The sequence below is a fragment of the Lissotriton vulgaris genome, chromosome 6 (genome assembly GCF_964263255.1).
Source record: "Lissotriton vulgaris chromosome 6, aLisVul1.2, whole genome shotgun sequence".
In the NCBI taxonomy this organism is placed as follows: domain Eukaryota; kingdom Metazoa; phylum Chordata; class Amphibia; order Caudata; family Salamandridae; genus Lissotriton; species Lissotriton vulgaris.
The window spans coordinates 1616649235-1616670956 of NC_141694.1; the positions used below are offsets into that span (position 1 = coordinate 1616649235).

General features: G+C 46.3%; 1 protein-coding gene across 2 annotated transcripts in view; it reads left to right on the plus strand.

The window, feature by feature from the left end:
- Window positions 1–21722, plus strand: part of SRBD1 (S1 RNA binding domain 1) — an 855271-nt gene that overhangs the window by 300899 nt on the left and 532650 nt on the right. For both annotated transcript variants that reach the window (XM_086927787.1, XM_086927788.1), the window contains exon 10: window positions 9153–9288. In XM_086927787.1, coding sequence (XP_086783913.1) covers window positions 9153–9288 — 136 coding nt within the window. The remainder of the gene's footprint in view (window positions 1–9152; window positions 9289–21722) is intronic.

Genomic DNA, 21722 nt, shown 5'->3' on the forward strand with positions numbered 1-21722 from the left:
TAGGAAGTTCTGGTCATTTAGGATAAACGGCGCAAGAACCTCCATAAGTGAGATTGAAAAATCCACGCTTGAACCTGGGGGTCGATATAAAACCGCACCCCTTCTATTCTCCCCAGAGGCGGAACAGAGTTTAAAAATCATTAGTTCCATCAGAGGGGTGCTGATTTCCTCCAATATTGTGACAATTAGTTCCTCCCTATAAACAATGGCTATTCCACCACCTATTTTTTGTGGACGATCCAGTCTAGAGACCTTATAGCCCATCGGAATGCCCAGAGTGATAGCTGAGATTGAATGAGGCTTGAGCCAGGTCTCTGTTAAGAAGCAGAGATCAGGCTTCTCTGTAGATATCAGGTCCCACACCTGTGATGTGTGCTTTGGTAATGAGCGCACATTACATAATAGATGTTTGCTTCCTATGGGGGTGGGATCCTTGATAGTTTTTACGGGGCCGGTTTTATATGTGGACCATAGCGGTTTGATAGGAACTCGCAAAGGAATGTTATCCACTGCCTCGAGGCCAAAATGTGTATGACAGTAAGAGCATGTAAAAGGCCCTTCAAGAATAGAATGGAAAGTTACATCACAAGTGGAACCTATACTGGGACGTAGATCCCATAGTACCTGTGATGAGTATGTTAGATGGCCAATATCAGGGGTACTCGTGATGGTAGTTGGGACAGCCATGGTCTCCTGCCCCTGGCCCCGTCCAGGCCCGGACGGGCACAGACGGGCCTCTCTCTGGCTTGTCTCAGGCGCGTACTCTGGCGCTTCCCTGCGCGTGATCGCTGCGCGCTCAGGGTGACGAGAGGGCTAAGTAGCCCCTCCTAACAATAGTCTAGAGCGCTAACCACTCCGCTAATGCAGAAAGCGGAAGTGGTGTAGTCCCGTTGAAACGCGACCCAGTGTTCCCCCAACAATAACACAAAGAGTGCAGCAAGCTGTATGTTCCAAACCAATTGTTGTGATTTCGGTCGTGTGCAGCAGGTAAATCCCAATTTAAAAAGTGCAAGTACAATTTTTGCCAATTCCGATTTTAAAAACGTTCTCTCTATTAAAATACTGCTCGGAGCTCTGTCAGGCGTCAAGTGGCTCGGTCAACACTGCCACTGTCTCCCTTACCACCGTCGGCGGCCGGCTCCTCGCTGCCTAAGTAGCCCCTCCTAACAATAGTCTAGAGCGCTAACCACTCCGCTAATGCAGAAAGCGGAAGTGGTGTAGTCCCGTTGAAACGCGACCCAGTGTTCCCCCAACAATAACACAAAGAGTGCAGCAAGCTGTATGTTCCAAACCAATTGTTGTGATTTCGGTCGTGTGCAGCAGGTAAATCCCAATTTAAAAAGTGCAAGTACAATTTTTGCCAATTCCGATTTTAAAAACGTTCTCTCTATTAAAATACTGCTCGGAGCTCTGTCAGGCGTCAAGTGGCTCGGTCAACACTGCCACTGTCTCCCTTACCACCGTCGGCGGCCGGCTCCTCGCTGCCTAAGTAGCCCCTCCTAACAATAGTCTAGAGCGCTAACCACTCCGCTAATGCAGAAAGCGGAAGTGGTGTAGTCCCGTTGAAACGCGACCCAGTGTTCCCCCAACAATAACACAAAGAGTGCAGCAAGCTGTATGTTCCAAACCAATTGTTGTGATTTCGGTCGTGTGCAGCAGGTAAATCCCAATTTAAAAAGTGCAAGTACAATTTTTGCCAATTCCGATTTTAAAAACGTTCTCTCTATTAAAATACTGCTCGGAGCTCTGTCAGGCGTCAAGTGGCTCGGTCAACACTGCCACTGTCTCCCTTACCACCGTCGGCGGCCGGCTCCTCGCTGCCTAAGTAGCCCCTCCTAACAATAGTCTAGAGCGCTAACCACTCCGCTAATGCAGAAAGCGGAAGTGGTGTAGTCCCGTTGAAACGCGACCCAGTGTTCCCCCAACAATAACACAAAGAGTGCAGCAAGCTGTATGTTCCAAACCAATTGTTGTGATTTCGGTCGTGTGCAGCAGGTAAATCCCAATTTAAAAAGTGCAAGTACAATTTTTGCCAATTCCGATTTTAAAAACGTTCTCTCTATTAAAATACTGCTCGGAGCTCTGTCAGGCGTCAAGTGGCTCGGTCAACACTGCCACTGTCTCCCTTACCTTGGGTATCGATATCCCGATTATGTGAATGAATGAATGAAATGTATCTTATCATGCGCAAACTTAGCCCGCATGGGCGTCAAGGCGCCTACTTCAAGTAATACAGCTCGCCAAGTCAGACAGCAATCTCTCATTGGTAGGCTCTAACGAAGAACCAAGTTTCAAGAGCCTTTTTAAACAGATCACTTGAGGGTAGGGTTTTAATCTCAATTGGGAGGGAGTTCCAGAGCTGAGGAGCGGCTGCAGAAAAAGCCCTTGCTCCCCATCTGGCCAGCCTAGTACGGGGCACTACGAGTTGAGAAAGGCCGGCAGATCTAAGGCATCTTGTTGGAACATAGCGGGTGAGCAAGGTACCAAGTGCATCATCGGGGCCCGCCATCAGTGCTCTGTAGGTCATACATAGGATCTTAAAAGAGATTCTATACTGAACAGGAAGCCAATGGAGGTCTTTCCTAGCAGTCGTGGCTGATGATGCCATAGGAAGGGCCAGAACAAAGCGTGCAGCGGCGTTCAGCAAGATTTGCAATCGATGTATAAGGCCCTTGTTGAGCTCTACATACAAAGAGTTGCAGTAATCGATTCTGGAGCCAACTAGAGCGACTGCAATCTGTTTGCGCGCCTGAAGGGAAAAGTAGTTGCGTATTCTATTTAGGATCCTAATGACACCCCAGCACGTAGCCACAGTCCTGTTCACTTGGAGAGTCATAGAGAGTGAGGTGTCGAAGACAACACCCATATTTCTGGCTGATTGGGAGGGAGTGGGCAGGTGCCAAGAGATAGAGGCCACCACTCGCTCGACCACACATCTTGGTCTTTCCCGAAGACCAAGACCTCTGTTTTATCGCCATTTAGCTTGAGGGAGTTGATGATCATCCACTCTGCCACATGCTGCATGCATGACCTAAAGCTAGAGGCGGATGTACGGACAGAGGAGTGAGCCAGCGATACCATGATCTGGGTGTCGTCTGCGTAAGACACCACCTCCATCCCCTGTGATCTTACTAGTCTAGCAAGGGGGGCCACGTAGATATTAAACAGGGTCGGACTCAAGGCCGACCCCTGTGGCACCCCGCATTGCAATGACTTGGCAGGGGAAAGGAAATTTCCGAGCATTACTCTCTGTTCTCTCCCATGGAGAAAGGAGTCAAGAAGGCTCAGGGCCGACCCAGTGACCCCTGCCTCCCTAAGCCGAGATGTTAGAATGGTGGGAGACAGGGTATCAAAAGCGGCTGTAAGATCCAGTAGGACCAGAACTGTGGTTTGGCCACTATCAACTTTGCGGCAAATATTATCTACCACAACAGTGAGGGCGGATTATGTGCACTTATCATGATTACCGAAATAGAAGTTCTCCGCAGATTCTCGGGGATTCAATTATACAGTTTCTGTCTTGCTGCCCACTCCTCGATTCTGGTTTTGGTAACGGCCAATGCTTTTCTTTCCTTTTTGTCATCTGTCTAAAAAAGTAAGTGTTGGCCTTGAGTGGAAGAGGCTAAACTTGTACCCTGTAACGTGTCTGTCACTCGATGGTTTTGAGAACATGGCTGACCTCTGGTTTTTGTACCATCCCCTGTGCTGATTTCAAATATGATAGTTGTAATCAGTTTGGGTGTAGTATTCATCAAATAGACCGAGCTAAGTTTTTTTTCTTTACTGCAATATCTTTTGTTACTTTGTCAGGCATTTTTCTTCAGTTCAGTTTGGTTGAATTCAACAATGATTTTGTTTAATTTTTGTAGGGCCAGTTTAGCATCAGCTTTTGCATCAATGTCTAGAAACTGGTTGCTAGACTGTTGCAGTATTATTAAATGAGCCCTTAGTGAGCCATTGCACTCAAATTAACCTTCATGTGGGCGTAGCGTAAGCCCCTCTCAGTTGTTCAGAAAACTTGTTTTCTTTCGATCATATAAGGGCTCCAAGAGCTGTGCCGCCAAGCCAAACCTATAATGGATTAGTTTTGTTTCTGTAGCATCCATTTTTCAGATGCTTTTGACAGTCCTTACACCTCAGTTCTACCGGGTAGCTCTTAGACTGATTTCTAATGCTAAATAGGTCCTCATGCATTCTAGCGGAGGGAGAAGAAAACACCCAAACCGTGATTGCAGAAAACCATGAGACTAAATGCCCCTGTGGTCTGATCCAAGATGAGGTTGACAATGGCCTAAAGATCTAGACTAGTGCAAAAAAGTTCACTATGAGAGGATTGGTAACTCAGTGTCCCTAAATTATACAATGCAACGTACAAGTTGCATTTAAATGCCATAGCCAGAACTTATGAAGAAACAGGTAATATTAATGAGGAATAAAACAGAGAGAACATGTAATAATAATGTTTAATATAGATCATAAACATGAGGTTGAGAATGGCGATTCTTCAATTGTTGTGAAAAGAAAATCAAGATTGCATTAAAGACATGGAGGCGTATATTATGCATAAATTCTTTTAATGCCACTCCTGCCGCAGCTTTAAAGAAATACATTGCTTCAGTAATAATACAATCCAGAATTAGAACACTCATAACCCATAAAATGTCCCCATGTAGAATGTTCATCTTCTTATAAATGTCCAAAAACTCCAGTGCTCCATAATCCTTAAAACCTTCTTGTGCAGAACAATCTCCAAAACTTCATCTTGTCTCCCTCAAGATTATCTAAAAACAGAAACAAGTTGAACTTTAAATTGTTTTAAAGTAACAAATCAACATCCTGCAGAAAGAAAACATATCTTCTAACAACAAACTATTAAGCCATAATTACACAATAAAATTTTCCTTTCCCTTTAATGTATTATTCTCTTTTTGTATATAAATGAGAGAGGTTGGAGGGATAGTGGTAGCCTCCATGTCTTTAATGAAATCCTGATTCTCTTTTCATAATTGGAGAATTGCTTTTTCATTACAAGACCAGAGGCTACCATTATGCATGTTGCAATCCCTTCAAACCCCACACTTGCCGTATGCAAATGTTTTCGCATTAGACTAAACAGCCACCTTCATAATCTCCTCCAATCAGGCCTAAAAGCTTTATTTGCCTTTGCCACTCTCATAGAATGTGCTTTAAATCTGCCAACACTTACTCCTGCAGATTCCATAACCGACTTAAAGTATCTAGCAATTGTGGAAGAATTCACTACTCTTTAAAGTCTAATCCTTGATCTCCTATCCACAATAGTATTTACTTGATCCAGCAAATGCTCCGCTCTCAAACTTATTTTGTGTTCCAAACAATAAAACCAGAACTCTTTTCTGAAATCCGATAACCAGATTCATCTCCCTTATACATATTATTACATAACTGCTATTCGTACTGTGGATTTTTTTCGTAAGGTCGTGTGATAATTATATAAAGATTACTTATTTTTTATACATCCCGGTGTGGTGTCCATTTGTAGTGGTTCATCTATATTACTGTATGTGTTCACAAATACTTAATACACTGCCTCTGAGATAAGCCTGTCTTCTCGTGCCAAGCTACCAAGGGGGTGAGCAGGGTTATCTTCAGCGTGTAATTCCTTTGCCCTGACGTAGAAGAAGGGGCCCTAATTGACAAAGGTGCATACCGTTGCCAACTAGAGACTCCGGGTTCTAACAGATAGACTTTTCAAGTGTGGTGTCTCTGGACTCAAAATTTAAAATCACTACTTATAGTAATGTTGGATTTTAAGTTCCAAATCTGAAAATGCCACTTTTAGAAAGTTGGCATTTTCTTACTTTAATCATTCTGTGCCTTCCGCCTGTCTCTGAATACACGTCTGGGGTGGGCGACAGCTGGGCTTTGTGCATTCCCTCCAGAAAGCCACACATAAACGGAGCTTAAGTGTGACTGATGGGCCATCAACATCCTGAGCAGGGTGGGAAGGAGTAGCTGACACTCACACCTGAATAGCTGTGGCTGTCCCCACACAAAGGGCTGCATACCCCCTAGTAGTGAGTCTGGAGCCAGGGCAGAAACTCTGTGCACTCAAAAGGCCTCTTTGACGTGTCCCAATTTCAAAACACAAATGGGTATACGTCCTGGACCCCCAGACACCATCACTTCAGTACACTTCTGACATGTGGATACTCAGGCAAGAAGAAGGACTGCTGTGCTGCTGAAGTGACTGTCACTCGGCTGGACTCCTGCTCTGCTGTGCCTGCCCTACTGCCCTCTCTGCCTGGGAGTGAGAAGGACTGAACCTGTATGTCTACAACCGAGAACCAAAGTGACTCCAAGGGTTTGCTGGTGTGCCTCCTGTTCTGGAGTCTCAGGGGCATCAAAGACTTCCAACAAACCTGCTACAGCACCTAGACTCTGCCACTTGTGTGTCTTGCCCTTCCAAGTGGTGCCAATCCAGTCCTGGCCTTTCGGAAGTGGGTTTTCTGTACTGCACTGAACAACACACATTGCTGTTGTTGCGCTGGTCGAAATAAAATCAACTCCTTCGGTGCAGACGCATCGCCTGCTTTGAGGACATCGCATAGCCGGCTGCGCAGCTCGACGGCAACACATCGTCTACATCGGAAGAAGCCGCCATATCTAGAGCTGCTCAGCTCTGAACTGACGCATCGCCTACATCCAGAAGGATCGACGACGCATCTCTCCTCTGCTCCATGCATCGGGCCCCATCGACAGAACAACAAGGTACTTTTTCAGTGGGACACGGTTTGTCCCCGAATCCAACCTGCGCTCCATCGCCATCAACCTGAACATTTGGATTTGACTCGGTCAAACACAACCAGATAGCCCTGGTTGGCGCTTTATGCTTTTAAGCACTATGGGCCAGATGTAGGTGGCCATTTACCGGCCGGTAACGGCCGATTTCCGCCGTTACCGACCTGTAAATGGGTTATTGGGATGTAGGGGGCCAATTTTACAAATCGGTAAATTTACCGAATCGGTAAACTACCGAATCTGTATTTTTACCGATTCGGTAAATTCTAGATGTAGGTGTGACTCTTCTGAGTCCCAAAGGCCTTTCAGATTCGGTATTTTACCACCCAATCCAATGGGTGGTAAAATACTGAATCCAGGTGTGCATGCGCACCTATGCCATGTGACAGACAGACATGCCACATGGCACACATGCCTGTATTTGGGGTGCTAGAGGGTGACAAAGTGACACCCCCTGCACCCTTGCTGGAATCGGTATTTACCGATTCTGTAATACCTACACCCCCCCCCCCCCCCCCCCCCCCCCTCTATTTTACCACTTCTTAAATACCGAATCGGTAAAATTCGGTATTTAAGAAGTGGTCAAATAAAATTACCTACATCTAGGCCTATATTTGCAAATAATCTCTAAACATTCATAACTCCGGTTCTACTTATTAGATTATGCAATTTTTATCTTGTTTTGATCATTACATTATGCTCCACTTCTGCAACCTGATTTGTATTCTTTCTGTGTGGTGGTTTCACTATTGTACGGTTTTAAGTGTTGCACAATTACTTTGCACATTGCCTCTTAATTTAAAGCTGACTGCTCTGTGCCAAGCTACCAGAGAGTGAGCACTTGTTAATTTAGGGTGGGCATCTGACTTACGCTGACTAGGATGTGGTTCCTGCTTGGACAGAGTGCATACCTCTGCCAACCAGAAACCAAATTTATAATAGTACTCTACATAATTGTTTTTCTTTTATATCTTGAGTGTGCATGCAGATTGCACCAAAATATAGCCTTGGTTAAGCAGGAAAAGAACCGATCGACTTTGACTGGGGGGCACTACTAGCTAAATCTGTAAATGTGTTAGAAAATGTCTTAGAAAAATGTACAAACACAAGTATCCTGCAAAGATTGCCCATGAACTGTCAGGAAATCAGTTTGGTTGCTCCCACTCACTGTAAGTTATAGTAACCATGTAAATTGACTACAAATTCAACTTTGATTACATTTTAAGAAGTTGACCTGCCTGATCCTCTTTCCAGTAATGAATAAGCGTGTAATGTATAGCTCCTTCATTAACGCCTCTCCTGATAATGGTGTCGCATTACCACTTTGTGAGCGCAACATATATTGTATGGACTATAGGTATGCTCTGCCACTGACTAGTTGCATTTAGTAGCACTAATGTCAAGTTTAAATGTACTGTTTTTTGGTCTGGCACCGATTGCTTTAGCTGTCAATCATAACAAAATCATCCAAGTATAACCCGTGGAGAGGGGCACTGAGTTGGCCCGAGTTGGCCATTACATGTTGCTAGTGTTATTTACATTTTGGCTCAGCCCACCCAAATGCCATCTGAACTTGGAATTCTCAGCCGTTGCGGATAGTTTCTTCTCTTGCCTGTTTGACTCCGCAAGGCAAATGAGTTCCTCTTTCGGTTCACAGCTGATGTGGTGCATGGTTATGGCCGGGCCACTGGAATTATTCGATGACACGACTTTTTCCGAAAAATTTATGTAATTGCCACATAATCCATCATCTGCTGCATAATCTTCAGTCTTTAATAAAGAAAAATCTGGCGCAGACTTATTAAAAATATGGTGACGTTGTTTTGCGCGCAGTGGGAGGTCGTTTTCAAAGGTTAACTGGTCATCTTTCCGTTGCTTCTTTCTGTATTTGGTTGTTGAACTGGTATTAATTAGATGAAATCGTTGCCCACTCAGTATTACCTTGTGTATTAGTTACAACATTATTAATTAATAGTATTAAAAAGTGTGCCACATTATGCTGCATAATTTGCCTTTTTTTGACTTTACGCCAAATGTTGTCAACCCTTCTGCATACGTTGGTGCTTTTCTGTGTGTTTCTAAACATATGCTGCAGACTGTTATGTTTTGAAAGTTTTTACCTTTTCCCCGTGAAATCTTAAAAAGACAGGAGAGTGTTTTCGGTTCCATTTGTTTATGGTATACGTTTACATCATCCTAGCTTTTCTCATAAGTGGGTGACGAATCACGTGAGATGATATATATCTTTTAAACAAACAACAAATTAACACCGTCCCCTACATTATGTTTTCATTTAATAAACTGAACATCTCCATTATTGTTATTTCAAGTTGTTTACGTGCTGCTAACATATTGCGTTTGCTTGTGTTTAGATGCCAGCACAATTACATTACTCTCCAGTCAGCCCTGGCTAAATTGACAGCAAAAGACGGACCTGTTAAAGATGTTGACAAGTTCCACCTGTACCACAACTTTACTGCCAATATAAATCGAGTCCAACATCATCAGGTCAGAAGTTAAGCCAATTCTCATGTTAAATATTTGTTTCAGGTGTATGCCTTTATTCCAAACCAGCTAATACGAGAAGATTGACATAGATACATATTTAGACTTATTGACCCTGATTTCTAGGCTCTACTACTCTACACAACTATTTTTCTTTCATGTATTTGTACGTTGGGAGGTGTAGGCGTGGGAGGGGGGCTGGGAACGCTCTCTATGCTGGGAACAGGTGCTGCAACAGTAACAGGCTGACCACTATATTTCTTCAGACTCGGTTTTATTTTTATGGTACGCCTGGTTCTGAACGTCAGTCTCTCTCTGGCAAACTCCTGTTTATCCGTGATGGTGGTGTCTTGTGACCGGGGTGTCTTCAGAGGTCGTCTTCCCGGGTGCAGCGTCTCCGGAACCCAAGGAGAAAGAAGACCAACAGAGGGAGGCCGTTAGTTATTTGTCTGATACTTTCGTAACCCCAACGGGACCCGGTGTTTGTGAGGGAGCACCTGTGCTTTATACCATTCCACACGTGTTCGTGCTCGGGCGAGGGAGGAGTGATGTGAGGAACGTAGGTAGGGGAAGGGAGGGGTAGTGGGAATCGGGAAAGACACAGGAAAGGCACGCACAGGGGTTTTTACACTATTTACACGGGGCGCTCTTTCTCCCCACCCAGGTTGCCCAACGCCACCGTACCTGAGAGAGCCACACTTCTCCCTCGGGAGTGTGGCACGGCGGATCACGGGGTCGTTGGCCTCCTGGCTCTCCTCCGCTCTCGGTTCTCCCGTCCTCTCCGCCTTCTCCTTGCTTCGCCTTCGGATTCTCCTCGCCTTCTCCGTCCCTCTCCTCCGCCGCAGTGACGTCACACGCCGCATACAGGGCTTCCCCCTCTTTCATCCATCCAGGTCCTCCTACGTCAGCCGGAAGCGTGGTCTCGCCGAAGTCATCGTACGCCCAATTAAAGGAGCCGATATTATTTTCCTTTTCCGGTTCCGGCTGTGTTCCCCATTCATCCCTCGATGTGCCAGTCTGTGGGGAAGGAGGGGAGTTAGGGTCAGGGGTCCACCAGTCTTCCCGGCCTCCCGTCCCGACCCCGTTACAGGAGGATAGTAACATTATTTGACTATTCTATCAAGAGTTCTAAAGCCTACTTGCATATAGATTTTCGTTAAAAAGTTGTAAAACTTTTTTTTGTAAGGTTTACCTTGTTACTTTAAGAAAACTGATACTACCTATGTTGTTTTTGAAATATTTATAAAGTGTTTTTCCGCCATCTATTTCCTCATCTGGAAATCACTTTTTGTATGTTACTTGATTGTTAATCTTGGGGACTTTTGTGTTGAACGTCAAGAACGGTTCTAAAATAGGAGGCATTCTTGATCATTTTATAAAAATCATTTAGCACTAGATCGATATCGGCATAGGAAATGTGGTTTTTGCCCACAAGCCTCAAGTGTTATTTTCTGAAGTTCTCTCCATTTTATGTTCATTTTATGTATCTGAAGTTTGGTCTCACACCCAATGAAGTGGGTACTAATGTATTCTCCAATATTTAAAAATAAATGTTAAAATAAGGGTAGATAAGTTACAAGCTTAGCAGAACCACAGAGTGAATAGAAACAGTAAGCATCATGCAAAATGCAGGATCTGGTACTCCTGTAATGACTTCTCCAAGCTAATGAAAGTGCCAGCAGTGCTTCTTACGACAACAGTGACAATATTTTTATTTGTGTGAAAACGTTACTCGTGGTTAAGATAATCAGCAAGAATGAATTGCCTCTTGCAAAACTCTGTCAGAGCTCGCCTATTGTCAGGCTTTTATTTGGATCTTTGGGCTGTCACAGGTTACTAGGAAACACTGTCAGAATGACTGGTGCCAGGGCCTTGGGTACTCTTTCACTGTAAATGGATAACCAAGTTACTCCCTTTGTCATCTCTACTCTTCTATGTGCATTCGTTGAGTAGTAAAACCTAATTCCAGGAGATGGTTCTAGGTTTTCAACTTGAATAAAGTAGCCTGATACGGAATCTAGTTTCTGATCGAATGCTTAATAAAATGCAAGCTACATATAATTTGTTCACTGTCCACAAAACGACTATTCGGATGAAGGCCAAACGAACGTAAAAATAGGTGCATCTCACTACCGGCTAAAATTGTTTTTCTAGTAAGGCCGCTTCTTGTTGAAGATTATAGGGCCCAAACGTGTACAGGCTATGGTGGGGGACAAACTGGACCACTGTAAATCCTTCCTTATTTGCACCATAAAATGCAACCTATCTACTTTGTAGGGAAAACCGCAGTTAGACGTGACACATTTTTCCATTTGTGGTAATTCTTGCAAGTTTGGAATGTTATTCACTCCTTTTGTGTAGAGACCAGAGTAACATTCGAAACCATTAAAATCACACATAAAAACAATTTACAGTAAAGCTTTTTATGGTAATGGTCCTAATTACCTAAAAAAAAAACCTGTGCTTTGTACAACTCCAATAGGTCTCTTCATAGAAATGGGAAACAATTCCTTGAAACAATTCCTTCATCATCCTAATGACAGCAGAGTCCAGGAGTGAGGATAGGTGTTTTGAACAATAACTTGTAATCTCTGTAATTTACCACTCAACTGTTTACAGCTCCCGAACCTTTGATCAGAAAACTATTTTCTTTTAAGGACTCACATTTTCAGCTCAAAAGCTTAGTTGCTTTTGGGTCTTACAGCTAGATTCATCATAGTGCCGTTTTGCGAGTCCTTAATAGCGATTATTAAGGAATCACTATTAAGGACTTGCAAAACGGGATTCATGTAGGAATCGCTAAATAAATTGCGATTCCTACACATTCCTTATTTGCGATAAGCAAATTGCTAATCGCAAATAAGGAATAACTCCCCATTCATTCCTATGGGCCTAATGGCCCATAGGAATGAATGGGGAGTTATTCCTTATTTGCGATTAGCAATTTGCTAATCGCAAATAAGGATGCGATTTCAAGGGTGCCAGGGGTGTCCAAAGGACACCCTGCAGCACCCTTGAAATGTAATCTACATTGGTGTTGCGCACACACATGTCCAAAGGACATGTGTGTGTGTAACATGCAACTTAGAAAAATGCATTTAAATGCATTTTTCTAAGTTTTCGCTATTTACCACGAGGTTTGACCTCGCGGTAAATAGCGGCCCAAAATTGCGAATTCGCAATTTTAAAATGGTTCATGAATTGCATTTAAGGAATCTCAAATAGAGATTCCTTAAATGCAATTCTTCGCAATTTAGCGATTTCGCAATTAGCGATTTCTGCATTTGGGATGATGAATCCCAAATGCAAAAATTGCGCTCGCAAAGGGCCAGATTCTCAGAATCTGGCCCTTTGCGAGCCCATTTTTCTTTGATGAATCTACCTATTAATTCCTAGGAGCTTGATGAGGATTGACCGAGTAATCACATGTAAGAAACTCAATGATCTGTCAGAGCCGTTATCTTTAAAGAAATGTATGTCTTTGTTTACAGTTAGATAAAATAGGTAAGTTAGAATGATGATCATCCAATAAACTCAAGAACTTAAATCTTTCTTGGGCAGATAAAGGTCCTCGGAGTGTTTACAGCATTTACTGAGACCGCTCCATAATTGTGTGTGTGCTTGTAGTTTATGGGCATTGTTAGCCTATGGAATGACAAGTCCTAGGTATTCCCTACACATCTTTGAATTTCATTTGTTTTTCTATAGACTCTGTTTCTCTACAAATTTCGGTGAAAATAAAATGTGACAGAGTATACCACATGTTTGTTCCTCAGTGGACCCAGGTGCGTGTTTGTTCAAATTACTTGGACCAAGACAGCTGACAATCTGCCTAAAACACAAATCTCATCACTCAAAAGTGTTCTCGGATTCCCAACTCATATATTGAATATTTTCTGCTTGACGGATTGCAACTGCTTCCAATTAAAAACCACAAATGACCAGTTAACGGGGTAGCCATGGGCAATTGAGCATGTACAAAGGACCAAGGGATTTCTCTCAGCATGAGTGAAGCATGGTAAGGGCTTACACTAATTCTAGTGTGTTAACGAGCAGTGCTGGTTCTCCAACTGTTAAAGTCCTTCAATAATTGTAACACATCTGCGACCGCCAGGTGAAGCAAATGTCATCAGATTGTTTATGACTAAGGGTGAAGTTCCTTGCAGCTTTAGGAATATACACCGTTCCTCAGATCCCCTTTCCACAAAACTCAATCAGCTGTACTTTCTTGCTTTCCCTCCAGGTCAGGTCGTGTCAGTACGGATCCTCTACCCTTCGCAGCCCAGCAACTGCTTGTCCAGCAGGGCAAAACTACTGATTTTAAGGTCTCTCTGGCGTATTTCCAGCCTTGTTAGGAGGGTGGGTTTGGCAGTAATGTCTTTCTTGCCTTGAACATTAGACCTTCTTCTGAAGTCGGAGCAAATAGAAGGAACTAGCTCTTGAGAAACATTTCTTATACAGTACATGGGAGTCTCTCGAGAAGCTGTGGTAGAAACCAAATTATGTCAAACTAAGAATTTATAGTTGCATTGAACTAGAACAGGACTTATCCTCCGTACTTTCACCAAATAGTCAAAGTCGATAAACATTACAGAGATGTAGTGTAGACAACCTGAACAGGTTCCCTCCTGTTTTCAGAAAGCTTTTAACACAACAAGTGGAAGGTCACAAAGAGCTACGGGGTAGTGTATTCAGAAAGACTTCTGAGCAAAGGTAGGCAGTTGCTGGGCTACAAGGCTCACAGCCAGAAGTTACATGCAGGTTGTTAGATACTCAAAGACAACTAGAAGGAGAGCCTCCATCTTGTTATGATCTCATCATGTTCTCACGTGAAAATCAGTGCACCAAGCACATAAACTCTAAAATCTGCTCACCTCACATACATATCCTATGTATGACAACCCTGGCATGCATGCAGAGGAAACTGAACTTCCCCACTTTTAAGCACCTAAGAGGATTTTCCGCATTAACCTAGGTAGACCCTCTCTCAGGTATACCTTCTATCATGTGCCTCTTATTTTAGATAGGGAATCTTGGCCTCACAGCAGTAGTGGTTACTCTGCTTGGAGAGCTTCTCTAGTGGTCATGGTTCAACTGAGGCAAGGGTCAGCTAGTAGACCAGAGAGGGCAGTAAATGATTAGCACGGCAAAGTTTACTACCCTTGCAAGGACTTACATCTGTTAACATAGACATTTTCTAGAGTATCTGTCAGACACCCTGCCTTTCTTCATATTTCATGCAGATCTCTTTTCCCGTATGGCAATAGACTATAATTCTATATACGCAGTTTCCAAACTTTTGGATCGTGTTTACAAAGTCAGAATGAGTGTGATTTTGTAATTAATTCATCTGATAGAGACATCTAGCTGCAAATTCCTTAACTTAGAATACCCCCAGGCATCAGACTGGATCCGGAAAACTTTCAGGAGCGACACCTCTGCGCGCCGGGGGCGGCACCGCATGGCTCCGCCCTGCCGTCGTCCACAGACGTGACATCAGCGGACCCATATATGCCCCCCCACCCCTGCCGGCGCACTGATGTCAGTTTTTCTTCTTTTCCGCGTCCCAACGCGGATCCTGGAAAACCAGTGGTTCCTTGACCTGTTTTACGGGTCTTTTCAACGCCTTTGGCGTCCCGGAACAGTGTGCGATGCCTTCGTACTTTAAGGTGTGTGAGACCTGTGCACGTCAGATGTCCGTGACGGACCCGCACTCCATCTGTATGTGTTGCCTTTGGGTTTATCACGACCCGAAGAGTGTGACGATTACGGGAGCATCGGATGAAATTGCTGGCCGCACGGCCGTCCGGTCCTGCGTCTTCGAATCACAATGCACCCTCTCGGGATCGAGCTCACTCCCCGAGGTTGTTCCGGCAGACGTCGTTTGGAAGGTAAACACAAACGTAAGTCCAGTAGGTCTTCCTCCCCTACCCATGACGCTGACGCTTGCTCCTCTCGCTCCCTGCCGGGGACGGGCGTCTGGCGGTCGTCTCCTCGGTACCCCCCCTCTCCGGGTGCCGGAGCAACACAAGCCCAAATGGAGGCTTATTCTGAAGCACTCCGCTCCTATTTTGGGTCAACCCTCTCCCTGGTGCGCCTTCGTGTCCCATAGAGGTGGAAGGCACTCATGTTGGGTCTTTGCCGGCGGATTCGTCCTCTGCTCCGGCAGTGTGCATCGACTCCGGTTCCGGAGCTGATTTGACGCCGACGGAACACGGCCCAGTGGGTCCTCCCAGTCGTCCGTCTAGCCCACCCCGTCAGACTCCGCAAAGCCCTGAGAGGCTCCTTGCGTCGATGTAGATGTCGGAGTCGGCGCCAGGCTCAACGCCCTGTTCCCCACATGTTGCTGCGGTTCAACGTCGGACGGCGCCCAGCCCGAGTCCCCCTTGTAGGTCATCGACATCCAGACGACTCCGGCTCGACGTCCATCAACGCCGGTATTGACGTCCACGTCTCCTCTATTTCGGGAGGTTGATATTCCACCCCACTCCTTGGACGTCGATGCGACTCCCACGCGGCGTTGGTCGATGCCGGTGTCAGCACCCATGTCTCATCTTATGCCACACGCTGACGCTCTTCTGGACTCCCCTGATCTGCGGCCATTTTGGCCCATGGTGCAGGTACCTTGTGTGGCAGGGGCTCCAGATCAGCCCCTGTCTCCTCCACTGCTGCTGTCTAGTGGACAGGTTAGTCTCCAGCCATCCCTTATGGATGGGTTATTGTCAGCTCCCCGCATGGCAACTGAGGCTAGTGCTGCCTACGCACGGGCTATTCCCAGGGCGGCTGCTATTCTTTGTTTTCAGCCCCCTGTGGTTTCTCTGCCTTCTGATCCTTTGTTGGATCTTCTCCATATGGAGCCGGTTGAAGTGGAGCCTTTGCTGTCCCTTGGGGCATCCCTGTTTGACATCATGCTGGGCACATGAGCAAGGCCTTCCTCGGGTGACCCTGTTGATCAGGCCATACCTCGTCGACACCCTCCTGCCGCTAATGATCCGCTCTGTCTGTCCCTTCACCCTAGGCCTCAAGGCCTAGTTGTTCAGGCAGCCTTCGACTTAGTCTTCCTCCGCCCTGCCTCTGTTGCCTCTCGCCAGGGAGTCTAGGTGGTTAGACACATTTGGTCGCCAGCCTTTTGCCTCTGCCAGTGCTTGCATCCGCGCCTTGAATTCAGCTTGCGTGTTCGCGCGCGCATCCTCTTCCCTTTGGGACTTGGTCGAGGCTCTTCTACCTTCAATTCCAGAAGGCCCGTGGGTTGAATTAAACCGCCTTCTGCATGATTGCAGGGGCATGGCGCAATTCTCCCTCCGCTTTTCTCTTGATGCCACTCACTCAGTGGGACGAGCTCTTTCTCTGTCGGTGGCTTTGCGCTGCCATGCTTGGCTGCGTGACAGTCGTTTCCCAGACAATGTTCGGGATGCTCTTAGGAATCTGCCTTTCAATGGCATGGACCTTTTTGATAGCCTCGCAAATTCAGCGGTCTCCCGCGACTCTTGCTGCACGCTCTTTTTGCCTAATCAGGATTCTTTTATTCTGCGTAGGCGATGTTGCCTTGTTGGTCTGATTTCGTACATGTCCCGGTACTCTGCGTACCGGGAAATGTACGAGGGTAGTGTAGGCGGTGGTTACGACATCTCAGTATTCTGTACGTGCAGCCGTACAGCTGGCTCTGTCTTTCCTTTCAGTCCTCTGAATGTGTACTTTGCCCAAGAGGACTCCCCCTCGCAGGGGTTGACACTTACCCTATGTGGGGTATTCATAGGCTATTCGGTGATTGTTCGCTCCTATGGAGTTTTTCGCCGCAATCTTGCTGTGGGCTTCTTTTTTATGCCGTTCTGTGATCCTGACATTTGCATCGCTCCATTACACCTTTGGTGCAGTTGGCTCTGGAAATTCTTCACTACCTCGGTATGGGTTCCTTAAAGTATGGCTTCTGCCTCGCCTGTATTCACGAGGCATTTTTCAGCGTCACTGTGATCCTATGCCCTTGATGGCTGCTCTTCTTTTGCCAATCACTATCTTAGGGCCTTGTTTTGTTCAGTTCAGGCGCAGTAGTCGCCACTGACGCCCTATCCTCTTTTTGCTCCAAGATACAACCATTGATGGTACGCTTCTTAGTGTTGATGCAACCTGGGAATGCACCCTGGTATGATTGCTATCATAGGGTGTTTGCATTGAATCTTCCACTTCTGTGGTGCTGGTTCTCCCCTCCCCTTTAAGAGCTGGGGTAAATAATTTTTGTCGTACTTCAGCCATTACTGGGCTTGTCTTTCAAGGTGGCGATTTTGCCCTGTACCACTCTACTGTACCTTTCCTTGTGCCCTCGTGTTCGGGGCACTTTCCCAACTGGAATTTTTACACATGTCCCTGCTGCTTTCAGCACAGGTGTTTTACACACTTCTGCTTGGATTTCTGCTGTACCCCTCTCAAGGGTAGTGTTCTCCTTAGGATACTCGCTTCTTGAGACCTTGGACCATTCGATTGGTCCTGACTGTTTCCGACTGTCGTGTCTAGCTCCGTCTCCTCCTCTATCTTGCGGGGGACCATTGCTCCTCCCGGGTGCAGGACTAATGTGTTCTGTCTACTTCTGCTTCATCATCCTCTGTCTAACGCTTCATTTTTGGGCATATTTCTTTGCTTCTATTTCTGCTGTGCTGTTACACAGCAGAATAGTGCTATCAATGTTCCTTCATTCGGTGTCCATGGTCGTTGCCCCGGTTTGCTCGTCTAAGTGCTCTTATGTGGATGTCCAGCTTTCTTGGTGCCCTTTTTGCCGGTTACCTTCTTGCTATTGCGTCTCTCACATCTGGGCTGCTCACACAACCCTACATTAGTGTTCTTAATCTACTTTGTGTGGTTCTACCGTGCGCACAGTGTGCTTCTGTTTCGTCCAGTCTTCCACTTGACTATCATTCTTACTGTAGTCCTGTTTTGGGTGCTTCTGATGGTTGCCGTCAGCCCTTTCACATGCCTCATAACAGAGTGACTCTCCAACGGCATGTCTTCTGTTTTGACTACTACTGGCACTTTATGTCTTTATGTTCATGGATCGGCATCCTACCAATACGGTCTTACGTATTTGGCTGATACAGGATTCAACTGTGTTTTTTCCACTGTTGTGCATACTGGACCGGTATGTTTTGATTCTGTCATACCTGTTGTCTTCCCTCTGGGTTTTATTTACGGTCAGCACATCAGATGCTGCGGATCCTTCAGTCCCTGGGTTCAGTTCCACTTCTTGCGAAGTCATGAACTTTCCCTTTCTCACAGACATATCTAGCGTATGTTTTTTTTCTCTCACCCTGTATATATACAGGGGTTTTCATGCTGTTCTTTGACGGCTTGTGGTACCTTTGCTTCCCAATGCTTTTCGCTCTTTCTGACCTTCATGGTCTAGTATGGCTGCGCTGGTTGCGGTCCCCACCGTGGGTCGTCGCCTTGTTGACAGCTATGTTGCCTCGGCAGCTTATTGGAGTTCAGTCGCAGACCCGCCTCCTCTATGGGTATGGCTTTGGTATCTATTCTAAGTTAAAGAATCTGCAGCTAGACGTCTCTATCAGATGAACGAGTTACTTACCTTCGGTAACGATGTATCAGGTAGAGACATAGTCTAGCTGCAGATTCCTTAACCCCCGCTCATCCCCCCGTTCTGCGAGGACCTTTTCAGATTGGGCTTTTGTACTCTCGCCTCCCTCCGGGTAGCTTGATCCTTCTGCAGGGTGACTCTTTCATTTCACTCCAACACGGGATGCTGATACTTCATTCTGTTTTCATAGCTCTACTCCACCCGGGCAATTAATTGACCGGTATGCTCATGTGTCATGTATTCTTTGCACCACTACAATCTGGGATGTACAGTGTGGTTCTATTCGTATTTTTTCTCACCCCCGCTCTCCCCTTTTCTATCGCCTTGGGGGCTCTTACCACACCTGTGCTCCATTGGTTTGAAGTCTATTGGCTCTGCCACATTTTACAGGTCTCTTATTGGGGATACAACGTCTCTTTCTGGTGACGTCTTCTGGTCAATTGTCCTGGCTCCTGTGTTCCGGACTTGTTGTCCTTCACAGTTAACAAAAATTGACGTCAGCACGCCGGGGAGGGGGGCCGGGATATACGGCTCCGCTGACGTCACGTCCGTGGACGTTGTCAGGGCGGAGACGTGTGGTGTCGCCCCTGGCATGCAGGGGTGCTGCTGCGAAAAGTTTCACAGATCCAGTCTGACGCCTGGGGATATTCTAAGTTAAGGAATCTGCGGCTAGACTATGTCTCTACCAGATACATCATTACCGAAGGTAAGTAACTCGTTCAACAGCCTGATTTACTAGACCTTACTAAATTATCTTTTACTGATTTCAGAGTGTGACTACAGGGGTCCCTCAATTCCTCACTTCCCATGGGACATCCCAACCCCTAACTTGGGGTAAGATTGTGAGCTGGACTCACAGTATTCGTTTACATGTGCACCACGTTTGCAGTGACATGTGTGTCCACACCTACATGCATTATAATGATTTTCTACATGATACAAGTCTAATTCTTATTTTTTAAGCTTTATTTGAAACTGGGCTAAACCTTTACCTTTACAGGTTACGAAGTAAAGTTAATTGAATTCTCATCACACTATTTCCGTATCTTTTCTAATCTCAATTGATCCTACGTACTGTTGTACCAGAGATCCCTGGATCATGCTGAAAGTATTGCAACCTAAAATCACAGGTTACGTTTTAGATTTGAAGGCATCTTGACCACTATGGTTAGTGGAGTCAGCTGAGCTCCCCCACTGTATGAGCTTGTTAAATTGCTAGTTTATGTTATGCATTTTAAATGTTGTTGGATGTCTTGGTTATGCTCTGCCTTCATTAGCCAAAGTGTTTGGAAGACATCTGCAGTGCCAATGGTGCCTCTCATACAATGTGACTCCCGTACCTACCTAACTGTAGCAAACTGACAATTATATTGGAATTAGTCATAAATTCAAGGGATTGGGTATTGTATCAGTCACTTTCTTTTTTTTTGTTTAAGATATCTTTATAAGTTTTCACAAGAAGAACAAGAGCCTGTGCGCTCCGCAAACATCGGGAACAACCCGGCATAGTAGGATTGTGCTTCTGGCAAAGAAACAGTAAATGCAAACACAGAAGACAACTCCCCAAAACCAACAAACCCAAATGAACAGTCATAGGTGGAGTTCACAAGAGTCCCAGGCAGCCGCCTGTGGTGAGACATGGGATGGATAGCAGGGGTGCCCGCCGCCCCCACCAAGCCGGTGCCCACCCCACAATGCTAGGTCAGTCCCACCGAAACTCAAACTAAGAGGCATAGGCGGACAGCATGTCGGCAACAAACATCTGAATCAGTCAGCGGAGGTAAGAGTAGAGTCCTCCGACAAAGAGCGAAGGACCGCTGATCTTTCTTTAGCCATAGTCTCGGTGTCCGGGCGAAGAATCGGCCTCGAGCTCTCCACTTTTTGCCAGCGGCCACTATCCTCGCGTGGAGCGGGGCTTGCAGAGGTCTCGGGAGCACCACCGGTCGCCTCCGGGATGCGAAGGAGAGAAGATGCTTCTGCCACTTTGCTGACCTGACGGAGCCTACCCTCCGACTTGATGATAAGTCTAAATGGGTGCCCCCAAGAGTAGGCAACGTCCTTGGAGCGGAGAAATGCAGTGACGAGCCGGAAATCGCGTCTCTTCTGGAGCATGGAGGCAGCCAGGTCCTGATAGAAGAGCAGCTTACAGGAGCGGAACTCGACCGGGTGTTTCGTCCACGCCTCCCGCAGGATATGTTCCTTGAGCTTAAAGTCATGCACGCATGTCAGGATATCAGGAGGGGGAGCCGTCGCCGACCTCCTGAGGCCCACACGGTGCGTGCGATCTGGCCGGATCTCCAAGTCAGGAGGACCTCCCAGGACGTGCCGAAACAGGTCTATGACAAAACCCTCTATGTCCGGAGTCTCCAGACCCTGCGGGAACACGCGGATCCTGATGTTGTTTCGACTGGAGCGGTTCTCCAGGTCTTCCGCATGGGTCTGGAGATCTAAGTGCTGCTCACGGAGGCGCAGCACCTCTTGCTGAAGCTGAGTCAGTTCTTCATCTCTGGCTGCGGTCTGGTTCTCGAGGTCATCCACACTTCCGCCCACTGAGTCCAGATCCCTACGCATCTCTCGGATCTCCGACATGAGATCCCTTTTCATGGGTGGAACTCTTTGGTGAGGCCTGCGAAGAGCGACTCCAAGACCGAGCGCGTGATTGGACCGTCGATCTCTGCCGGAGCCTGCTTGTCGGCCGCCTCGGCGATCTGCGACGGAGTGTCTGCCCTTCCCATGGCAGATTTGAGAAAAAAATGGTCCTTGACCGTCCTGTCCTTCCGATTCCTGGAGGTCGCCATGGGGGCGCGATCGCCGAGAGAGAACAAAGGAATCCCAGTTGTCCTCGGATGGCGCCCCC